This window comes from Mus caroli, unplaced genomic scaffold, assembly GCF_978045245.1.
Source record: "Mus caroli unplaced genomic scaffold, Mus_caroli_1 scaffold_16, whole genome shotgun sequence".
Classification (NCBI taxonomy): Eukaryota; Metazoa; Chordata; class Mammalia; order Rodentia; family Muridae; genus Mus; species Mus caroli.
This window is the reverse complement of record NW_028227271.1, coordinates 60,966,987-60,983,038: the sequence shown is the minus strand read 5'-3', so window position 1 is coordinate 60,983,038 and position 16,052 is coordinate 60,966,987. Positions and strand designations below refer to the sequence as shown.

At 34.0% G+C, this 16,052-nt stretch overlaps 1 protein-coding gene across 2 annotated transcripts in view; it reads left to right on the top strand.

Annotated features, from left to right (window-relative positions):
- The window catches only part of Emc2 (ER membrane protein complex subunit 2), a 42,335-nt gene extending 26,592 nt beyond the window's left edge, over positions 1 to 15,743 (top strand). For both annotated transcript variants that reach the window (XM_021183371.3, XM_085831802.1), the window contains 6 exons: positions 1,939 to 2,024; positions 2,162 to 2,221; positions 5,079 to 5,160; positions 5,958 to 6,068; positions 8,265 to 8,369; positions 15,365 to 15,743. In XM_021183371.3, coding sequence (XP_021039030.1) covers positions 1,939 to 2,024; positions 2,162 to 2,221; positions 5,079 to 5,160; positions 5,958 to 6,068; positions 8,265 to 8,369; positions 15,365 to 15,451 — 531 coding nt within the window. In that variant the 3' untranslated portion in view covers positions 15,452 to 15,743. The remainder of the gene's footprint in view (positions 1 to 1,938; positions 2,025 to 2,161; positions 2,222 to 5,078; positions 5,161 to 5,957; positions 6,069 to 8,264; positions 8,370 to 15,364) is intronic.
- The last annotated feature ends 309 nt before the right edge of the window (positions 15,744 to 16,052 follow it).

The window sequence follows — 16,052 nt, the reverse complement described above, 5'->3', positions numbered from 1 at the left end:
CACACACACACACACACACACACACACACACACACACATTTCTAGAGAGTGTAATTAATCCCCCTGTACTGCTTGGATAGATCGATTGTAGGCAAGCTAAGTTTGTTTCTTTAAGGAAGGTCTACAGAAGTCAACTGAAGTCTTCAAATCAGTTTCTTATTCAGGCTTAGTAATACAGCCCTATAATACTAGGACTTGGAAGACTGAGACAAGAGGATGAATTCAGTGCTAACCTGAGCGTGATAATGAGACTCTTGTCTCAAAATAAATAAATAAATAACAGAGATGGGGTTGAGGTGGGAGGGTAGGGGGCAGATATGAGAGAATGAACTGGGTTATGCCCTCCTTTTCAGTACATGAGATAAGGGTCCCACTATGTAATATTCTAGTGACCTTACAGCTTGACTTATTTTCAAAGCTTTAACATACGAGTTTTTTTAGATTTTTCTAAATTTTACATTTATTTGGGGCTTTTGTTTTATATAATAAAGCAAATCTCTTCAGTCCCCCACTGAAAAAAAAATTTAAAAATTGACTGTACCTACTGTGTGGCTTTGTGTGGTTGTCTTTTGTGAGCAGAATAATCAAGATATATTTTTTAATTATGCCATGAGTAAAGTATTGTTGGCTTCATTATATTTTTCTGAGGCTTAATAGTGAGTCTCTTCTAATTTTTCTTCTTTTTTCAGATCCGAACCAATGAGCTTCCATTCCACTATGTGTAACTCTTTAAAGAGGCTTTCATCCATTTTTCCTTTTCTGTCTGTATCTTGTAGATAATGTATTCCATAAAGCACTAAATCATGTTCGTAATATAAGGTCACTTGACCTAAGTCATATTTCATTTTGTATATCCTGTATTTGAATTTCTCAGAGTTAGTGCTGGTATACATGTAATTCTTTATACACAGTGCTGTCTGATCCTAGCAGCTCACAGTGGTCTTGAACTTAGTGTCACAAGGTGGTACTTTCTTCTACTTGTGCTTATTTGTGTCTGCTGGGTGTAGTGCTCCACGTGAGCTCCCTGGCTGGCTGTGTTGGTGGCTGCCTACCTTTAACTTTTATATTTCAGTGTGGGTATCTTCATATGGGATCCTCATTGCTGCTTCTCATTTCGCTCCTTCCACTGTGCCATAGTTTCTTGGGATCTCTTCCTTTTTGCGGTAACATCCTAGATATATCTCTCATTGCTCTTACTACATTAAAATTGTACAAAATACATATTTCTCATAAGATAGCTACTATAAGGAATGATTTACTTCCTGTTTTATTTTTGTCATTTTTTATTGGCACAGTACCTGATGAACAACGATCAGGTTATCAAATAGTTATTTGAAGAATTCATGAATTAGTAACGTTAATTTCTATAATGAATTAATATCATTAATTCCTATATTTATCATTTTATAACTTTAAAATATACGTTTTAAATAATTTTATTATAAAGTACTTTTATTAATACCTATTTTATGTTTTAAAGGCTCATAAGTAATTTATTTTTTTCTTAAAATTGTGAAAAAGTTGTCAGGAGCCAGATTTGTGGAATGACATTCAAGTGTCAATTGTGTAATTTTCTTTCCTCCTAATCTCCACTGCCTCTTAAGATACCGATCCTGCGAATGAGGCAGAGCAAAGAACATTAGGTTGGGTAGAGATTAAGATTCCCTGCTGGCTTGTAATTACAGGACTTTGGACGGTTATTTATTTGGATGAAATGATGCATACGGTTTTGCATGCATCAAAAGTCAAGCGTGTGTGATTGTTGGAGGAATGTCTGAATTCCCCAGTGGGATGGCATGGGTATGTTTATAAACTCTCACTAAAGCAATTCTTCTACAATGGAATTTCACTGGCATTGAGATAATAATTTGCACAGTCAAATTACTTTCTTTACAAAAAATCATGAGGACCTAATCCTTTATTAATGTCAACCCATAGGCTGCCAGAAAGCGTAAGATTGCCATTCGAAAAGCCCAGGGGAAAAATGTGGAGGCCATTCGAGAACTGAATGAGTATCTGGAACAGTGAGTGTTTTACAAGAGGATTGTGTTTTGTTATTCTGATAAATCTTTTTTAATTAAAATGGAATTTGCATTTGATTTCCTAGTGTGTTCATTTATAGAACATTTACACAAACCCTTTTCCCCCCCCCCCGTATCAGGTTTGTTGGAGACCAAGAAGCCTGGCATGAACTTGCAGAACTTTATATCAATGAACATGAGTAAGTTGTTAAAAACACGTAGAATTTTAAGAATGAAATTGTAAAGTTCAGTAGACTTATTTCCAGAAGATTGGAAAGAAGTCAGTCATTTCTCACTTTAGATAAAGAACTAATTAAATGAGCAAATAAGTGAAAAATCATAAATTAAAATTGCCAGTTATAATATGTGAATATCTTTTAACTGCATCATTTGGTTTAAATTATTTTTGTTCAATAAATAAGGTTTTCTTTCAAGTAGAAATGGGATCCTTTGGAATCTGAAAGGCCTTTTCCTAAGCTATTACTTTGGGGAAATCAAAATTGTGAATTTTGGAGTTCAAATTGTTCCCATGCACAAAGAGTATTATGCTCCCTGCTGTTTAAAAATGCAGTCAATTGTATGCATTTATTAGCCTCAGTACTAAGAGAATCAACGTTTCCAGAGCAGAAGCATTCTGTTGCCTGGGTTAAAAATGAAGTGTAATCAAGAATGTTGAATGCTGTAGGAACTTGGTTATTGGATATTTAATGTTTTTGTTAGCTTTTTTATTGCTGTAGTGACAAGAGGAAATCCCAGTATGAAAGGATTAGCACAGAGTCCTAGTGGAGGTTTGCCGATATCTCAGCATTAGTGCCACCTTCCATATAGGGTGTGACAGCTTACTTCTTTTTCCCTCTTAGCTCTAAATCTGAAGTCTATAACACATTGTATCATTCCTTCATTTGAAAAGATAGAATTAGATTCCCACGCACATTTTCTTATTTGTGTTACCAGTTAACTTTGGTTTCATACTACGCACAGATGACACCAGAAATAAAGTAGAATGAAGACATATGTATGTTGCCTTTGCAAAAGTCTATACATGCAAAGTCTATAAAAAAGACTGGAAATCACATTGGTAGTTTTAGTGAAAATGGTATCTAGAATAAAAGCCATAAGTGATATATAGTGAAAAAGATTTTACATTCAAGAGCCATGTTTCCCTTCTGTCAGATTCTGCCAAAATCACTTCTTATGGTAAGGGATCTCTTTACTGAATTATGTTAAATATATATATATTTTTTTTTCAGGTTTCTCTCAGGCATGTAAGACCACATATAAGTTAATAGAAAACCGGGTTTTCAGCATGTATTACAATACTAACATTAGGTTTTATTTTTTTAAGAAACACAAGACACTCACAATTTCTTTGTCCTTTTCAAAGTTTTCTGTGAGTAAAGGCATTTAAAAATTTTGAATAATCAAGGAAATCTTTCTGTTCAAGGTAAAGAAATATCTAATACATAAAACTTAGAAACTCCAATAAAACAAAGGCATGATAAAATCTACTTTTAATTCCACCCATCTACCTTCAGTGTTCCCTGCCTTACCTACATCTGAACCAGACTGCGGTTAAACTCATTTAAATCTCTTAACTGAATAGATGGTGACATTGTAGGTAGGGAGACTTTATTAGTTACTGAATGTTTAAGACTACTTTCTCCTCATCTTTTAGATGAGTAGATATTAAGTGTGCCATTCCTGGTTTTGTTTCAGATTTGTATTTATTTATTCATTCAGCTACTTATTGAATGGATACCCTTTCAAGAACAAATGCTAAGTTTTAGGTATAAAATAAGTAGGGCTAAAAAACTGCAGAAGTTGGATGGGAATCTGTATGTAAGATCCTCCCAAAATCTAAAATATGATTTTGGGGAGTTTATGAGATGAATTTGGTTCCTTGATGTCATTGTGGGTTTTTTTTTTTTTTTTTGTACCCATTGACATTTTATTACTATATCAGCATAGATTTTTGTTGTGTGTGGAGCTATGAAGGTAAGACAGGTAGTGGTTATATAACGGCTCTCTGCAGTGCGACAGCCTGGGTTACAGTTGCCTTCACTGTGCCTATGTTCTCTATTAGGGAATTATAACGATAATTTTTACATTTTAGGATTTTGTTAAGATAAAATGGGTTAATACGCTTAAATATTTTAAGCAGTGCAGGATGTGTAATGAGTATTTTATAAAATGTACATATTACTCTGTAGGTAGGTGTGGATTTAGACTGTATATATTTCAGAAAAGGTACCAAGTGTTAATATTCACATATTGATAACAAGTACTAAACAATGACCTTACTTAGCCTTGTTCTATTGAGGAGGGTTACCACCTCAGTGGGAATAAATCTTGCATTATCTAAGTATTCTTTAGAATTTTCTGTAAATAATGAGGATGAGTACATAGCTCTGAGCATAGAAAAAGCTAAGGTGAATTATAATCACATGTTCTAAAAGCGACTTTACCAAACTCCTTCTGGCAGACGTCCATAGATTTTTAAGCACCACGTGATTTAATAATAATGGAGGGCATATCAGAACTAACTTCACCTATTATTGATAGCTCTAGAAACACATAATTTTATTTTTGAGTTGATATTTGAATATAAACTTATTGAGAAATCTTTACAATAGAACATATTGATACAGATGTCTATGAAGACTGTGTAGCAACTAACAACTATTTCATTAAATACTGTATTTCTTTCTGCTACTCTATTTAAACATTAATATTAGATGATCCGTGGATTTATAAAAGTTGCAGAGCCTGTGGAAGCCTGTGTTACTAATTTGTAGGTGCCTCGGTAATAACACACTTTTAGCAAAGGAATATCCTTTGAGTATTTGTAGATTACTTTGGAATTTAGACATAGATTTGTTTATTTATTTCAATAAAGGTTTTGATGTTACTAATTTTTTGAATCAACAAATGCTTTAAATCTGTTTAAATAGTTTTAGAAATAAAATATCTAATGTCACTAAGGTTTTAAATTAATTTTAAGGTGTGTTTATGAAAACTAATGACTTAAAGTCAGTCTCTCCCATTAATATTTTGCAGCTATGCCAAAGCAGCTTTTTGCTTAGAGGAGCTGATGATGACAAATCCACATAACCACTTATACTGTCAGCAGTATGCAGAAGTAAGTCTTGTAGCGACAACACTATTGAGTTGAATTTTGCTGCTTCTGTCTGTTGTGTGTTACTAAGTATATTTTCCTCACATTAGACAAGCTTGTCTAGTGAATGGTGAGGAAATAAAAGCTAAAATGTAAAAATTGAAATGAAATACTTTTCAATGAAAAGTTTAGATAAACTGAATTTTGTTGTGATTTATTACAGTATTTGTGGGTTTCTATGTGTCGGTTTCTTTCCTAATTATGAATCAGTTACATCATATTTAATTGTTATGAGACATTTACAAAGATAATGGAATACATATTCTAGAAAACTAGAATATTGACATGTTGAAAATAATGTGTTTTATTTGCACACTATTAAGAATCACAGTATAACTAAATGCCACAAGGTTACAAATATGTCATTATAAAAGAATATAAAAAGACTATTGCTCTCATTTCTAAAGTACACATGTAAAATAGGAAATTTGTCAAGGTCTAGATTTATAATTCATGTAATAGAAAATACAATGTTGTGTAACAGCATGGCTATTGATACGAAAATTGTGCTCTGCTTTTTAGTGTGACATTTTGGTTATAATAGCTACTCAAAGATCTTAATGTTCATAGGAGAGAATAGTTCAGCAAGAGCTAGGGTGTGTTTTACATTTTAGATTAACTACCTTAATGTGAATTCTTTTAGCATGTTTCATTGTTTAGAGAATATCTGTTCTCATTACATAATGCCTATGTATGATGGAACATGCTACATTTCAAAGTAGTAAAATAAACAGGTTTCAGCAATCTGCAACTTTTAACAGGTCAAATACACCCAAGGTGGGCTTGAAAACCTCGAGCTTTCAAGAAAGTATTTTGCACAGGCACTGAAACTCAACAACAGAAACATGAGAGCTCTGTTTGGGCTTTACATGGTGAGTTGATGTACGTGTTCAACGTCACTTGACAGAGGCTGTCATTTAAAATGCATTTAACTGTCCTTCCAAACTGCCCCTGCTTGCTTTTGTATTCTATTGATGCGCATAGTTAATTATGACAAGATGGTAAAAAATGCTATAATTGTGAATTTTAGTACATTCTTGCCGTTTGACATTTCTATTGAGACATATATGACTTATCAGAACTAAACAGTATTAAATACTAAAGCATAATGTATATTGTCCATTTGTTTTGATGTTCTTGGGATTTGTGCCAATTTTTATTGTACTTATTTCCTAATATTTTAAGCTATGTCAATAAAAAGTATTAAAAAAAATCTATAGTACATGAAATTTTAAATATTTTTAAAAGTGTAAAAAAGCAGTTTGGAAATTATATGTGAGATTAAATAGTTATCATTTATGTATGCCACACAAACAGCTTAGAAAAATCAATTAACAAGAGCTATGGGAAGAAGGGCAATTTGCAGAGCTCTAGAGTATTACTAAAATGAGCACCTGGTTGCAAGCAGAAAGGAAGGCTAGGAAAATAAACTCTAATGGGTCCTTACATCTTTGAAATTGTGGTATACCTGTTTTTGCTTATTTTCGAATATTTATCATTTGAGAATTTCAAACATGGATGTAATGTTCTGATAAAATTCACTTTCTACTTCCTTCTGCCTTTTGCTATGTTTCCCCCTTCCTCTCTCAGATTCATACACACTTTTTACAAGTATACTAATTAGTGCTGACAGTATTTCACTGGTCTTTTTTTTTTTTTATGGACTCTTTATGGATGTCTTCTTGTTAATACCAGTGAAAGAGAATTGTTTGAAAGTGCAGCAATAGCAAGAAACAAATGAGATGATTTTTAGGAAAGAAATAAGGTTAAAATATGCCTCTGAAAAATGCGAAGGAAGTTTTCTTTGATTCTACCAGAAACAGTTCCGGTGGCTTGGAGATGTACTGCTGTTAACACTATCTAATAAGTTAAACAACCATCTTAGAAACTCCGTGGCAGTGATTACTAACAAGCGCTTGCTTATACAGAGCATTGCTCTGAGTCCGAAATTTCATTTTAAATCAGTAGTTATTCACATCAGTCATTTAAATAAATTCTCCAGTTGCTACCTGAAGTTCACAAATGGTGCAACTGAGATACAAATATAATTAATTTCATAGCTGACCGTAATGCTGCTATATTTAACTGGGATCCCAGCCCCAGAAGTTGACTATTCAGTTTTTCAGCCATTGTATTTGCCTAAGTTCACACCAAAAATGTAATAATATTTCATAAATGTATAGAAATTGCTATAAGAATACAGATAACCCATTGACTGGAGAGGAGAGAGCGGAAAGACTGTGAAGGAGACCAGGTATAAAAGAAAAAGTTAACCTTCCCTAAGTCTACTAGGCAGATCCTTATAAGGACAAGGTATATTTAGTAATATGACCAAAGTTTAACCCCCTTCCCAAAAATATAGCATATATTTTAAAATCAACCTCTTATTTTGGAGGTTTATAGGTTGTTTAATAGATATTGGATGGACTAAGGATTTTTCATTAAACTACATTTATTTTTAAAGATACAGCAAATGTTTGTGACTATTCTGGTGTTTAGAATATAATTGGAAAGCTCTTGGTCTAGAGTAAAAGACAAGTCAGGAAGAGATAAATATCCTCTTTATTTCAGAGCTCAGTTAACTTGCTTTGTTCAAGTTAGATAATTCTTATCGGCCTGAATATGTTTTCACCTGGTAATATTGGTAGTTGTGCTAAATTGTTTTTGAGATCTCTCTGTTAATATTTGACAATTAAATATTGGAGATTTGCTATTCTTCAGTGTCAAGAAATAACAGTAACCTAAGCAAATCCTTTGTTATGTATAAAGTATCTTTCCCTAGTTATAGAGATTTTAGCTCTAAGGGCTGATATAAATGCATAAGTAATTACACTTAAAATACACTTTAAAAATATTCTTTGTCATGTTATTTTGGACTATGCTGCATTTTAACTTATATTTTAAGTTTAGAGTATTGATTTCACTCAATATTACTTTTATTTAAAAATTGTTTTTGCTTCAGTGTTAAAACTTGTTATCAACTCTCTACAGCTATGACTTTCATGTCTTTATTATCTTAACTAGAAAGAGTTTTACTTTTAATGTTTCTTTTTCTTGTTTTGATTTAGTCTGCAAGTCATATTGCTTCTAATCCAAAAGCAAGTGCAAAAATGAAAAAAGACAACATCAAATATGCTAGTTGGGCCGCTAATCAAATAAACAGGGCTTATCAGGTTAGTATTGGCAATTTTGCTATGTATATTACTGGATGTATTTCTTTGTCACTTTGATCTCTGTAAAGTACAAAGCTAAATGTCTATCACTGAAAGTTTTTTCTAATGCCTTAGGCTTTTAACAAATGTTATCTTTATGACCTTTCCCCAACAAAACAATCTATTAATGCTATGATATAATTAATCTCTTATTTGTAAATTTTCATTTCTTAAATAGAAAAGAATTATAAAACCCAGACGTTAAACTAGAAGATGCAGCTTAGAAGCACATTGGAATTGAGAATGCAATTTGATTAGATGTGCCCCAGAAAATAAAGAGAAAGGCCTAATGGCCAACTAGGCAGACCTCACCCTGAAGCCTGCCCTGTCTGTGTGTGCTGCAGAGCTTCCATCAAACCTCTGTTTGTTAGTGTTTGGGAGCTCCTCTAGGGGAATTATTTTTTTCAGGGGACTTTGTTCATGGGAAATTTGTTCATGGTTTTTTTTTTTTGGTTTTTCGAGACAGGGTTTCTCTGTGTAGCCCTGGCTGTCCTGGAACTCACTTTGTAGACCAGGCTGGCCTCGAACTCAGAAATCCGCCTGCCTCTGTCTCCCGAGTGCTGGGATTAAAAGCGTGCGCCACCACGCCCGGCTCATGCTTGTATATTTTTGACAGCATTTATATTTATAAAATCCTTTGGCAGTTCATGCATTGGTTATCATTTACTTACATATTTTAGCCATATTTTCCCAGTGGCTTTTCGATAGAATGTTGTCCAGAAACCTAATGCCACCCTGACTTTCACAAGTGACTTAGACTTTTACTTTGTTGTCCAAAAGAAGTTTATCTTTAAGTCAGTATGTAACTTATTTTCTTTGTTTTAGGATCACTATGTCTAAACGCACAAAACCATTGTTTCTAGGATTTAGTCTTGTTGAGAAAGATAGTCTTAGGAATTCAGTTTCTTTTCTCTTTTAAGATTCCAATTATAAATGCATTCCTTCACTGTTCTTGCCTCGTACTCTTTTTCTTTATCTTTTTTTTCTGTAATTCTGTCATTTTAACATAATAATACGCTGTGGTGTTTGTTCACTTTCTTTTTCCACATTGAGTGAGGCCCTGGTCCATTGGAAACTGTGTGGGATGGGCATTGGAGATGTGATAAGGTAGCTTTCCTGGCCTTACTGTGTCCTCCTCCCTTTGTTGCTGAGATCTCCGTTATAACCGCTCTGGGTGTCTGGTCTTTGTGCCAGTTAAGCCTGACTTGAATTTCTTTTCTTTCTCTTTTTTTTTTATTAGAAAAAATTTTATTTTATTTTTTTATTAGATATTTTATTATTTTCTTCATTTAGTTTCCTCTCCTTAAGTCCCCTATACCCTCCCCCCGCCCTGCTCCTTAACCCACCCACTCCGGCTTCCTGGTCCTTACATTACTCTGTACTGGGGCATATGATCTTCGAAAGACCAAGGGCCTCTCCTCCCAATGATAGCCGACTAAGATTTTCTGATTCTGGTCTTCAGTTACACCTCACAGAGTTCTGTAGGCCTGGAGTCCTCTGAGCCTGTGGTGTCCACTCTGCTGTTAGCTTCTCCTCAGCTTCCTTGGACCATTTCTTCCTCCTGTTCCATGTTTCTGTCCTATGCAATTTGGTTTCGGATGTTAGTATTTTTCTTCATACTTCGAAGGATTTATGCTTCAAGAAACAGAAGTAATTGGCTGCTAGTTTGAGGTCTTATATATAGTTCAATTTGTTTAATCATGTTTACATACAGTTTTCAAATGTGCCTGTAATTTGAAGGCTAGGAAGATACTTACCAAGGTTGTTTGTTTGTTTGTTTGTTTGTTTTGGGGTGTTTGTAGATTTTATCACTTCAGGTCTCACTCTTTGCAGGATTAGTGTTTGTTCATAACTTTTCAGCTTTGATTTAATATAAGGAGTGATCTACTCTCTTCTCCTCTGCTCCAGCCTAGACCCAATTGTCTGTTGCAATCCTGCTGCTGCCACTGGCCACATGATCACATTGGAATTTTTAGAAAATTGCTTATGATGGAGTTTTTGAAAGATGTCATTAGAGGGCTAGTGTTCTCTTCTGTTCATTTGGTTTTCATGTTGTTTTAGCATTCCTTGGTTGGAGAAGATTGGGGCCATTAAAAACTGTGCCCCTTAATTATATCATGAAAATAACCTTTATTTATGTATATTATATATTATAGAAAATCTTAGTTCTGTTAGCATATTACAACTCAAAATCCTTATAAATAGCTACTCTGTGTTTCTTCAAATACAGTTGGCATGGCCTATATCTGGTGTCTGTGTGTGTCTGTGTGTGTCTGTGTCTGTGTGTGTGTGTGTCTGTGTGTTTTAAAGATAGGACCAATGTAATAACATAAACTAATAGCATGTATAGTGTATGAGTATGTTTAGGTTTTTATTAGAAACAACAAGCTACTGAGAAATTGATCTTTTGACATAGCATGAATACATTTTTAAAATCAGCTATTATTAAATTACTCCACATGTGGAAACAAGAACCTAAGTTATGAGTAGGCATTTCAATGAACAACATGGAATAAGTTTATTAGGCTAGTAAGTATAAACATTACGTCTTAGGCGGTCCTCCCAATGGTCGTTCCTTCTGTCTTTTTCAGGAGTCCTGGCTAACCCCTCCTAGGTTACTGAACCATACTGTAGTATTTGTTTTGCCTTTTCTGTTTGATTCACTGCTAGGTTTGAGGTCAGCCTTCCATATGTCTGCAGTTTAGTTATTCTGGTTGTACAAAGTCTCTTACTTTTAATTGTTAGTATGTAATTTATTTCTTGCTCAAGGTTATTAGGAATGCTCGTACACTTAATTTTCTATCCACATGTTTTGGTCTTAGTACCTGTGTGCATCTGGTGTGTTACTTGGTAGCGCTGATTTAGAACATGCGCATATTTATTAAGGAGGAGAGTTTTCTAAATCAGCATTTACTTTCATTTGTACTTGTAAGGAGTCGTCTTTTTACTAGCATATGTTCTGGTGTGCACCTAATGTTACTTCTTGTTGTTATATTGTATTTACCTAATGTGCAGAGAGGTTGAACATTTTTGTATATTTTGTGTCTACATAGATATCTTCTTGTCTACTTAGATACCTTCTTTCATAAAGTCTATTGCCTATCTGTTCATATAACCTTTAATTTTTGACCCATGTATTGAGTGTATGATGGCAGATATTTCTCAAGTGCTTGCTTTCTCTTTAAAATGAGTTTCAGAAGTAGATCTTCTGAAGTAAAATGTGTTCAAATTCATTAATCACTTCCTTTACAGTTTTTCATCTGTATATTTTGTATAAGAAATCTGTGGCTACTAAAGGGTCAAGAGTGACTATATACATATTTTTTTTTCTCATTTAAGATTCCTATTCATTAGGAAAAAACTAATTTATGAATTGAAGTAGAATCAGTTTTTGCCCACAGCCCACATTAATATCTAGTGGTTTGTTTTTTTTTTTTTTTAAAGTCACAAATGGTAGATTCTATTTTCTGGTTCTAAATTTGACTATGACATATACTGCCTATATAGCATTGATAAATTACATACCATTGACCTGCATCTCCTGTTTTACAACCCAGGAACTCTAATACCTTCAAGGTTGCTATTCTAAAATCACAGTATGATACTTCTAACAAAGACAGGTGCTATCATAATTCTAACACCTTCGTCAGTTATAATCTCATGTAAGTAATTGATATCATATCTGGCCCTACTTGTATCTTCATTTTAGATGTAAAATACTCTATAATAATTAAAGAATCTGATTTTGGGGTGGCTTCCTACACCATCTTTTCAGTTATAGAAAGTCCCTACATTTCTAAACAAACATCTTTCCCCTACTTTGTGAGACCCACTTCACCAACTGACATCATTTTGATGTTTTAAGCCATTGAAGACCTAAACCCTGTTCTTGGTGGCATTTATCCTTGCTTTAATGTTCATCTTCTCCCTTCCTCCTCTGTCTTCTCTCCGACCCTCTCCGTTTAGCTCAGTATTTTCTTCCCTTATTTATTTTGTTGTTAGATTCATTTTATTTTTATAAAGTGTTGTAAATCTCACCGTCCAATACAAAGAGCCCTGAGAGCATTTCTTGTGTGCTTGAGGTTCTGGCTTCAGCTCTGTAAGTTCCATACTATGTAGTGAGGTGGAGTTCCGTTCTGCTTTTGCTTTTGTGGGAGTGGCAGTATATGGATTTTCCTTTGTAACTGGCCTTGGTGAAACACAGGCTGTGGCCTTGGTGAAACACAGGCTGTGGCCTTGACCATGTTTCAGTCCTCCTGACTCAGGCTCCACAGTGATAGATTACAGGTCTCCATGTAGATAGATGTCTTCCTGTCTGGCTCAGTTTCTCACTTATCCTGGGTAACTAATAACACCAGTACATTGGAGAATGATGTTTTTTATTATTTGGTTGTTTTAATGTTCTTCCTGGTGAGTTTTGTTGTTATATTTTTAAGATTAGTTTGTTCAAACAAGTATAACTGTGATAAATAGAAAATTTGTGAATGATATCAGAAGTATAGCTTCCAGACTCACATGTTTGTTTTTTTTTTTTTTTTTTTCTGAGACAGGGTTTCTCTGTGTAGCCCTGGCTGTCCTGGCACTCACTCTGTAGACCAGGCTGGCCTTGAACTCAGAAATCCGCCTGCCTCTGCCTCCCGAGTGCTGGGATTAAAGGCGTGCGCCACCACGCCCGGCTCACATGTTTGTAACTAAATAAAATTTTAAGATGCATTTGAAAATTTAAGAATGCGTATCTAGGCATATGAACCAGTGCAAAGCATAAAGCAAATATATATTCTTTACTGTAGTGTTTTTCTAAGTATTTAGAAATTTGATAAAATGAGGTTTTATCATCAGATTTTCTTTCCTTCCACTTAATGAGACAAAATGTGAGCACTGCCTGATCTTTAATTAGAAACCTGGTCTAGCATGTTGACGAGAATAGCCATGGACTTAGTGTTCAGGAAGAGGTTATTATGGACTTTACTGACAGTTCTTCAGGTCAGCACTTCTTCCTTACACTGGTAAATTTGCCTGTCAGCGATCCATATGTTATTATATAACTGTAGATGTGGCTCTGTTATTGTTCATTTGGAAAACGGAAAACTAAATTATGATTTGAGGGAAAAAATGAGATCCTGGCTTAATCATTTCATTTGCTATATAATTCTAGAATAGACAGAAATAATTGCATGTCATGAAGAGTTTGAAATGATAGATTTATATGTGCACCTTTTTCAATATGTTCTGACATGAATGAGCAAGCTTGGCTTATCCTAAATTGCAGTGGTTGTCAATGGAGGTGTCACTAGCCTATGTGTGTATTTATAAATGGCTAATTATGAAAAACATCATACTTTCACTTCTAAAATATATTTCATATTAATTTTAAAATCCTATATTTAAAAATAGATTTTAAAGCTTCACATATTTTTATTTTTCCTTTGTATTTAAAGAAATTAGAATAATTATTACTGTGTGGTACCATATTGTATACCCTTTCCCCAAACCCATCAAAGCTTTCCTCAAAATTAATCCATAAATTCTTTGATTAGAGCTATTCCTGCTTATACTGAGTAAACAGTGGTAAAAGAAAAGTCTTTCTGTTCTGGTAAATCCCACACAGGTAAATTTATCAGCTGGATAATTGCAAGAGAAGCATACCTTCTCTGTAATCTTTAATTGCTAACAGGAGTTTTAAAGGTTTAAATATGATATTGTTACCATAATTCCTAAACAGCACTGCTATTTTTAACATTTCTGTCCTTTAGGCTGTGATGCCTTATGGCAGGCTGGTGCCTTGCATTTCCTCACTGTCTCTAGGATGTTCTTGTATTATCTCCTCTGTCAAATAGACTCTGAGCCGCAGCACCGAATGCTGTGGGATTTACTGCGCTAAATGTAGTCAGGTCAGAGGAGGTTACCAGTCATGAAGCCTGTGCTCCTGTAATCTGTGCTTTCATTCCATCTTCTGAACAGGTCATTTGCCACATTCAGTGCATCCCAAAAAAAAGAAACACGAGTAAATCAACTGTTAAGTACTTACATCAAAAGACAGTTGCTGGAAAATGTGTTAACTAGGAATGCTAGATGTTGCTAATACCACATTTTAATCAATACTTAAACCATGGGAAAATAAGTACTACAGATTAATAGACTTTCCCCCACCCTCATAGGGAACAAGCACTTATTGGGTAAATCTGTTGTGTTAAATCAGACCTGATGCAAATGACGGTGATTGTCAGCACAGTTAGAAAGCTCATTTTGAAATCAGCATGGGGTAGTCAGCACTGACTCCCCAGTGGATGAGTTTGAATTTAATATGCTCTGAATTTGCTTTTGTATACAGGAACCTAGGACTTGATATAATATATTTTGTTTTCATTATAAAATTTAATCCCAATTAGTTTTATAAAGTGAATTAGAACTTTGTAGGCAAGTAGTGTATCATCCAGCAAAGTAACAAATCTCAAGTTTGAAAACTGTGACCTATTTTAAATAATGTCAAAGTCTGTACATTTTCACTTTTAAATGTTTAATTAAGGTACTTGCACGTATAGTGCACCTCGTTTGAAATTCCAAACATCCATTTCCAGGTTAGACGAGTAAATATCAACTCTATTTCTCTCTATGTGTGTGTTTAAACTTCATCTAAGTTATTCAATTCCTCATAAATGTTTTGGAACCTAGGGTAGTTTTAAAATTCAATCTAAACTTTTGTAAGTTATCATGCTAATTAAAATAAGCTTAAACTACCCAAGTATGTAGTGAAATATTTGTACACTTTAACTGAAGATGAAACCCTATTGCAAATATCCATGAAACTCAGAGTTTGCTCAGACTGTAAAGTACATGTGATTTCACAGGAATGATAAAATAATATTTTCTTGCACAGTATGAAGATGAGGTATGATGTTTAAACTTTGCAATGAAATTGAACCTACCTAACTGAACTGTTTTTCCTTTTTAATTAGTTTGCAGGTCGAAGTAAGAAGGAAACCAAATACTCTCTTAAGGCAGTTGAAGACATGTTGGAGACATTGCAGATCACTCAGTCTTAAGGTTTCAGGAACCCATTTGACGTTAGATTTCAAAACTACACAGTTGAACTTTTTGGCCTGTGACTTAATTTACTAAATATCTAGTGCTATTTGTATTCTAATTTTCTCTGAAGAGGTCGTTATAAAGAATGTTTAACTAAACCTCAGCTTGCCTTGTACTGCTAGGAAGCAGGGAGATGGAGGTAATCCATGGGACAGAGAGTTAAGACCTATTGATTGTATATCCATCCTTGTCTATCACCCCTACACCTTATTAAATAAACCATGGTTTATTAAACTCATGTATGAAAAATTCCAGTTTCTTTTGTTTTATTGGAATTCGTGTGTTATTGTAGAGCTCATTTGTCAGCTAAGTTCTCGTGGTGAGGAGAAACATACAAATATATAGCTTGCGGAAACAAATTATTTTGAGTATTTTACAATGTCAGGCTGGATTTTCTTGTACATTTCAGTGGGCTGTTGGGGTTTTTATTCTTTCAAATTGTTCTAATAATAAATTTTATATAAATTATAACATTGTTTAAAATTGATGATAGCTCTGTGAAGGTTTTGTTTGATGTAGACATTTTTATCCATAAAATGCCTCAAAGGCAATAATAGG